Here is an 8,816-nt window from a genome sequence, read left to right as displayed (position 1 = left end):
TCTCTCTCTCTCTCTCTCTCTCTCTCTCTCTCTCTCTCTCGTTCTCTCTCTCTCTCTCTCTCTCTCTCTCTCTCTCTCTCTCTCGTCTCTCTCTCTCTCTCTATCTCTCTCTCACTCATTCCATGCTCCTCTCTCTCTATCTCTCCGGCTTGTACCCCTACAGGACCTCCTCGCCGTCTCCTACGGAGAGTTTGACTACTGCGCGCAGAGGAAGGGCGTCATCTGCTGCTGGTCCGTCAAGAACCCGTCGCATCCTGAGCGCGTCTACACGTCCCCGTCTGGCGTGACTGCCGCCGGCTTCGCGAGTTTCAACCCTAACCTGCTTGCCGTGGGCAGGCACGACGGAACGGTGGCAGTCTACAACGTGCGCAGTGGCCGCGATGAGCCGTTCCTAGACAGTCGGTGAGCCTTTTTGCTGCGGCGCCGCGTCATGCCACCCCCCGCCGTGCCCCACCGTGCCCCGCCCCTCCCTGCCATTCCCGGCATGCCCACCTCCAGGCTATGCCCTGTCACACCACGTCATGCCACGCCCCGCCGTGCCCCGCCCCTCCCTGCCATTCCCGGCATGCCCACCTCCAGGCTATGCCCTGTCACACCACGTCATGCCACACCCCGCCATGCGCTGCCACTCTACACCCTACCGTACCCTGCCACACCACGCCCCGCCAGGCTATGCCCTGCCACGTCCACACCACGCCCCGCCATGCGCTGCCACGCTACACCCTGCCGTACCACGCCCCGCCAGGCTATGCCACACCACGCCACGTTTACTTCCCACCACGCCACACCACACTATGCGATGCTAAGCTGCGCCATGCCATTCCAGGCCACACCACGTGCTGTCACGCTCTTCACGTGGGTTGCTTCATACCCTACCGTGCCACACCGTGCCATGTCCCGTATCCTGTGACACCACACCACGCCACTCATCATACCCTGCCACGTCACACGCCCCCATGCTCAGTGTCCATGCCATGTTAACCATGGATGTAATTGTGTTGTTGTTGGCACATATAACATGAACACGGGCGAAGTTGCTTCAGTGTTTGGTGAGCCTGTTTAACGGCATGAGCTTTGCTGCGTAAGAGAATGACGCATGCGCGTCAACAACAGAGCGTACTTGTATAACGATGACAATGCATGTAGCAGATGTTTGACACGTAAGCGAATCAGAGCAATGCATCAACGCGACCGTATTTCAGCGTAGACTAAACGGTGGGCAGAAATCATAGAAAATAAACATAGTATCATCGGGAGTAACTAAAGGGGATATTATATACTCCTGGCATTATATATCAAGACGAGGTAAGACTATTGCCATCCTCTCATCTTTCTCTCTCTCTCTCTCTCTCTCTCTCTCTCTCTCTGTCTCTCTGTCTCTCTGTCTCTCTCTCTTACTCTCTCTTTCTCTCATCTCTCTCTCTCTCTCTCTCTCTCTCGCTCTCTCGCTCTCTCGCTCTCTCGCTCTCTCGCTCTCTCTCTCTCTCTGTCTCTCTGTCTCTCTGTCTCTCTCTCTTACTCTCTCTTTCTCTCATCTCTCTCTCTCTCTCTCTCTCTCTCTCGCTCTCTCTGTACAGCTGCATATCCAGTGAGTATGGCGGTAAGCACACGGCACCTGTCTGGCAGCTGAGGTGGGTAGAGAAGGAGCGTGCATCAGGAGAGAATGAGGAGATCCTGCTCTCTGTCTCCACCGACGGTCTCGTGCTCGCCTGGTCCATGCGCAAGGGCTTCGAATCGTCAGGTGAGAGCAGACGCCTTGCTGTAACGAAATGCGGCGCTCGGGCGCCATCTAGTGGAGGATTTTGTAAACTTTTAGTGTATAATTAATAATATCATTGATAATATACTTATTATCTTGAAGTAATTATCATTATACCTAACAGAGGCATTAAAAGTTTGCAGCAATATAGGGCATCTAGCCCACTTGTGAAATATGGGTCCACACACTATTAATATAATTATAATAAATCGTTCGATGAAGCTGGACTTCATAGGAAAGACACATAATCATATCAAAAATTGCACATAAAGTGACGTATCAGCCTAAGCGAGATACTCTCATGCTTTGATATTGTTTCCAACCGCACTCAAACACACCTAGTTTTTACTTGCGTTTACATGCGTGCATGCCAAAATATCGACTTTGTGGTAATGCGTTAGCAGACATTTGTCATTGTAATGTCCTATTAGGAGTGTATCATAATAGACTCTATGACTGGTCCTATGACATTGCTGATCGACTGTTGCTGCCTGTCGCTGACGTGGGGCAGATATAGGTCTGCTCCTACTACAGGTGTTCTGCTCAGCAGCTGAACACTCATCTCTTCAGTTCAATTCAATTTACTTTATTTACGCTTATGACTTACATTTTGGAGGCAACGTATTAGTTAAGCAAGTTAATAGACAATGCTAATAAAATTAAATCAAGTGAAACTAAATAAATTGAAGTGTCAGATGGAGGATGAAATGACAAAATTCAACATTAATTGTCTACACTCCACAGTTATCATGAGACTTCAGCGCGTGGCAACCAAGCAGCCGGGTAAGAAGGAGAAGAAGGGAGAGGCGTTCATATCGCGCATGGCTGGTGGCTACTGCTTCAGCTTTAACCCCAGTGACCCAAACATGTGAGCTTGTATTGGTATTAGTTTGTAAGGTCATGATAATATTTTGAGTAATTTTATTGTATGATAAATCCATTGCATTGACCCATATATAACAATTTCGACGTAGCTGTCGTTCCTTTGTCAACCAGAATGGCGTCGCATGGTCTATTTTCAAAAGTGTATATCATGGCAGACACATAATATTTTTATTTATTTAAAGATATATCAACAATTTGTTACTGGGAAGTGTAATGTCAGTAATTCTTATTCATGTGTTGGTCGGTTGTTCCCAACCTGTATTATATTAGGCACATGTTATAAATGATCTGTTGTTAACGTGTCTGTATTTGATGATTTCTTATAGCTATCTAGTCGGAACCGAGGAGGGTTTAATCCACAAGTGCTCATGCTCTTACAGTGAACAGTACTTGGACACGTATGTTGGACACACTGTAAGACTCATGATCTCATGTGAAATTTCCTAATAATATTTTCCCACATTTGTATGCCACGGCACAGCACTTACAAGCAGCAGCTTAAGTTCGGTAGTTTTAGCAAGCGTGGACGCATGATGCTAGCTTACCCGTGTTATTCCTTTACTACGTATAGCAGCTTCTTGTTGTGAAAGGAAGGGATACACAGAGCGAGCTACGGAACTGCGATACATATGTATGGGAGCGTGTTAATGTTAATGTAATGCTGCAATGTGTGTATTATAATAGCGGGCATTGTGAGGTTTCCGTGAAGCAAGTAATCGTGTGTTAACGGTTGAGTGTGACTTTACATGTGACACACAGGGAGCAGTCTATATAGAAGTAAGTAACCATGTATTAACGGTTGAGTGTGACTTTAAATGTGACACACAGGGAGCAGTCTATAGTGTCTGCTGGTCGCCATTCCTTAGCAACATATTTCTGAGCTGCAGTGCAGACTGGAGTCTGAGGTTATGGACGCAGAACCATCACCAGCCGATGCTTACCCTACATTCGTCTTCGGTACGAGCACTGCAGCGCCATCTAGCATGTGATAATTAAAACTGGTTTATGGAGTTTGATGTAAATATATATGTGTGTGTGTGCGTGCGTGCGTGCGTGCGTGCGTGCGTGCGTGCGTGCGTGCGTGTAAACATTCTTGATGTTTGTTGATTTTCCTGTCGACTACAGCTGCAAACCAAAGGACTTTTTCTTATGTCAATTGTACATCAAGTGCGATCTGTCGTGGCAACACAGCCATTTCACTGATTACATCCCAGTCGTCCATCCTTCTCTGCTCTTTCAGTTGTGTAAGAACAGAAGTGGAAATGACCGCTACATGGATAGAGGCATGCACACGTTCAATAATCCTCTGAAGACCAAGGGCCTTCAGACGGAGCTGGTGACTACACGAGACAGTAGCTGTGCAGTCAGCGTGTGGGACATGCACGACACCTACCAGCTTACTGCTGAGATGGAGGCAAAAGGTAAGTGTCCAGCAAGTAGATCAGCCAATTGGTGTCATTACCAATTTCATTACTGGACTTGAAGTTTCTAGTCCCACGTAGATTCATTATCAATTTGTGCTTATCATCTACAATTGACATGATAGAACCAAATCTCAATATATCCTAGAAATGTTCCGAATTTTTCGAATTCAGCTTTATGGCTACTATCTGATATGCTTTCAATGTCCCTAACTGACTCACCATCTTGCCCTTGCTTCAGCCAAGCAGAGGGAGCAGAGTGGAGAAGATGACTGCCCGACAGAAGCTCTCTCTATGTCTCACTGCTCAGATCCAAAGAGGACAGAGAAAGCCAGCCTCGGCACAACTAGCACGACAATCGGTAGGTGCTGCGTTGTATGATCGAGGAACAAAGCTCACGAGGAAGCTTGTATTGAATGAAATATGTTCATTGGATTTCGTTGAAAACTGAATTCATATTTATCTTGTGTTAAATCCAAGAAATTATCTTACTTTCGAAATTTCCGATCTCTCTTCGACTTAATCTTCCTGATGAAGATTTCCCGAAGGGAGATCGAAAAGATAGTAAGTTAATTTCTAGGATTTAACACAAGGTAAATATGAATTCGGAGCTTATATTATTTATATATCACTGCATATGTATTATGCCTCCCGTAAGCAGTGAGCTGTCCTGTAAATAGATCATTGCTAACTTTATAGCTGCGTGGTATCAAGCGATAAGCTTATTGAACCCACGCGGGGGTTAGCGTTGTATCCCGTAGAGAAGATCCAGACCTCTGCTGCACGCATCATTATACTAGTTATGTTATGATTGGGTCAGCTTGCGCAGTTTTGGTGATACATACATACTTACGTACATACGTACATACGTAAACGCATACACACTTCCGTATGCATATGGATTTGCAAGCCCTCGCACAGGCACATGCACACAGGCGCACGCACACAGACAGACAGACAGACAGACAGACACACGCACACACACCCTCGTGTACATACAGACACGCATGCACATACATTGACAGACAGATGGACACACAGACAGACAGACAGGTAGACAGGCAGACAGACAGACGAATAATACATACACCCGCACAACGTAAACAGCTTGTCAATGTTACTCTCAGATGGCAGTCGTTTCACGGTGTGGAGCGATGTCGCGGGCGACGACGCGTCGCGGGCAGTGTCTGCCGGCGGAGCGAGCGGCGAAGCCAACAGCGCAGAGGCGGCTGCGCGCCTGCTGGCATCCGAATCTCTCAAGTGCAGTCTGTTCACGATGGAGCGCGTCGTCAACCTGAACGTCTTCCAGCCGAAGCAGGCTGTCTATAGAGGTCTGCAGGCTGTCGAGGGTACGTGCCGTCATCCTCGCGCGTCGACTCTTAGCTCACGTGCGAAGTTGTTAAATGTTTGCGAGAACGTGTGGAGGGAGAGGTGTGTATGAGAGATGAGAACTGCACACACACACACACACAGGGCACACAACACACACACCGGCACAACACACACACACACACCCACACACACACACACACACACACACACACCACCCACACACACACACACACAACACACACAACACACACACAAAAACACGACACACACACACACTACCACACACACAACACACACGCAAACATATTATAAATACACACACCAACACCCACACACCACCCACCAGAGAACACACGCAAAGAGATACACCGCACGTACAGGCACCACGTACACGCAGAAATCAGCACGTGCACATATGTATACATCACACATACATACCACACATGCACCGTACACGCAATGCACACACACACACGTGCGCGTGCGCCGCGCACACAAACACACACATCATACACACGACAGACACGACACACTATGCACACACAGGCGGGCCGCGCAGCGCACAACAGGCACACAACCACACAACACAGATCACACACACACACACACAACACACACACCCACAGCACACACACACACACACACACAGTAGGCACACACCACACACACACACACACACACACACAACACATCACAGCACACACAAGGCACACAGCACACAACACAGCGCAGCGACACAAATTGCCACAACAGCACACACAACAGTCAATCCGCGCACACACACACACACAATACACATTTTGCGCACACATTATATATATATAACAGCACACAGCACACACAACACATACGCACCACAGCCACACACACACACACCAGAGCACACGTCACACGCACACGCACACACCACACACAAACACCACACAAACATCACACACACACACACACACACACATCACACACACACACAGCACCCCAACACGATACAAGACAGACACAGACACGACACACACACGCACTAGCACCTACGCACACGCACGACCGCACACCACAACGGAACTCCCACGCACGCACAACGCACACACACATATATAATATAATATATAATATATATTTATATATATATGACACACAAATATGCACCCGCCACACACACAGCACCATAAACACGCACATGCACACTCATATGCACACCGTACACACAGACATACACACACAACCAAAATATACACACCACACGCATAGATACACACACACGTCATACATACACACGGCACACGCAACCAACATGCAACACGCACACGTATACACAGACATACACACAACACGCACGCTATACACAGACGGCACACACCACACGCATATCTCTGCACGCACCACGCATCACAAACACACCACCACACGCAACGCACGCAGCCTCACGCACCAGCACACACACACATATATATATTACATCAAACTTCCATAAACCAGTTTTAAACACATGCTTAGAATGGCGGCGCAGTGCCGTAACCGAAGATCGAAGTATGGAGCAGCGCTGTGAGTGGTCTGGCGCGCATAACCTCAGACTCCAGTCTGCACTGCAGCTCAGAAATATGTTCTAATGAATGGACCACAGACACTAAGACCTCCCGCTGTGTGTCAACATTAACCGGTCACACCAACCGTTAATACCATGGTTAACTTACTTCTATATAGACTGCTCCAATGTTGTCACATGTAAAGCACACTCAAACCGTAACACACGATACTGCTTCACGAACACAGCTAACAATGCCCGCTATTATAATACACACATTGCAGCATACATTAACATTACACCCTCCCATACATATGTACGTAAACCGAGTTGCCGTAGCTCGCCTTGTATCCTTCCTTTCACGCACAAACAAGAAGCTGCTATAACGTAAGTATAAGGAAACGCAACACGCGGAGATCTTGACAGGCGAAAAGTCTGCGGACCGCGTGGGCTGAAGGTACTAGTCCGAGATTAAGCCTGCTGCTTTGTGAAAGTGCCTGTGCACCGTGGCGATACAATGGTGGCGGGGAGGAAATATTATTGGAGGCGAAGAAGTTCAGGACATGTGGATGGAGTCGGAGGTGCTTAGCAGGGTCCAACATTGAACACACATATAGCGTTCCAAGGTGACGGTTGCAGGAGTAAATGAGCCGAATAAACCTACTCTTGTGGAATTAAAGATCTCGCTCTCGCTCGGGTTAGACTGGTAATATGAGCGGCGGTCAGTTAGTAAAAGTCAGGCAAATAACGAGACACGTTAACAACAAATAATTATAAACCACATTGGCCTAAAAAATACAGGGTGGAACAACCGACCAACACAATATAGAATTACTGACATTACACTTCCCAGTAACAATTGTTGATTAATTCTTTTAAATAAATAAAAATATTATTGCCTGCCATGATAACACTTTGAAATAGCGCCATGCGACCCATTCTGTGACAAAGAACACAGCTAACGTCGAATATTTTGTTATAATTATAGGTATGTTGGTTGTCAATGCCAATGGATTTATCATACAATAGAAATACTCAAGAATTTACAATGACGCTTACAATACTAAGATACCAATACAAGCTCAGCATGTTTGGTCACTGGGTTAAACGCTCGAAAGCAGTAGGCTCACCACCTGCGCGAGTATGAACGCGTTCTCCCTTCTTCGCCTTCTATCACCGCTGCTTGGTTGCATCGCCACGCGCGAACGTCTCATAAGTAACAATTTAATGTTGAAATTTGTCATTTCATCCCTCCGTCATCTGAACACTTCAATTATTAGTTCACACGGATGTAATTATTAGCTCATTGGCTATTAACTTGCGTTTAACTAATACGTTGCCGTACCAAAATGAAGTCATAACAAAAAATGAATTGAACTGAACAGAGATGAGTCAGCTGCTAGCAGCACAAACCTTAGTAGGAGCAGACCTATACTGCCCCACTCAGCAACAGGCAGCAACAGTCCGATGCAGTCAAGTGTCATAGGACCATCAAGAAGTCTAATAGATACACCCTAATATGACATAGCAATGCAAATCTGCTACGGCGAGCGCGAGCAGAAGCGATATTGGTGGCATGCACGCCATGCTAAACGCGCAAGTAAATAACTAGTGTTTGAGTGCGGTGAAAACAATACATAAGTGCATGAGGACTCGCTAGGCTGATACTCAGCTTTAGTGGAAATTTGAATATGATTATGGTTCTTTCCTGATGGAAAGTCCAGCTTCACGAACATTTATATATTATAAAGTTAATAGTGTGGACCATAATTCATCAAGTGGCTAGATGCCCAATATGCTGGCAAACTTTAATGCCTCTGAAGGTATAATGATAATTAAATTAATATAATAAGTATAATAATGATATTATAATTATACACTCAAAAATTTAACAAAATCC

The 8,816-nt window shown here is 46.5% G+C and overlaps 1 protein-coding gene across 1 annotated transcript in view; it reads left to right on the top strand.

Annotated features, from left to right (window-relative positions):
* The window catches only part of LOC106813382 (WD repeat-containing protein 78-like), a 22,823-nt gene that overhangs the window by 9,984 nt on the left and 4,023 nt on the right, over positions 1–8,816 (top strand). Inside the window, exons 7-11 of the mRNA XM_014817516.1 lie at positions 164–402; positions 1,578–1,741; positions 2,504–2,627; positions 2,971–3,058; positions 3,473–3,601. Of these exons, the coding sequence (XP_014673002.1) occupies positions 164–402; positions 1,578–1,741; positions 2,504–2,627; positions 2,971–3,058; positions 3,473–3,601 (744 nt within the window). The remainder of the gene's footprint in view (positions 1–163; positions 403–1,577; positions 1,742–2,503; positions 2,628–2,970; positions 3,059–3,472; positions 3,602–8,816) is intronic.

This window comes from Priapulus caudatus, unplaced genomic scaffold, assembly GCF_000485595.1.
Source record: "Priapulus caudatus unplaced genomic scaffold, Priapulus_caudatus-5.0.1 Scaffold763, whole genome shotgun sequence".
NCBI lineage: Eukaryota > Metazoa > Priapulida > Priapulimorpha > Priapulimorphida > Priapulidae > Priapulus > Priapulus caudatus.
Note: the sequence above shows the minus strand (reverse complement) of the source record. Positions and strands in the feature narration are given on the sequence as shown.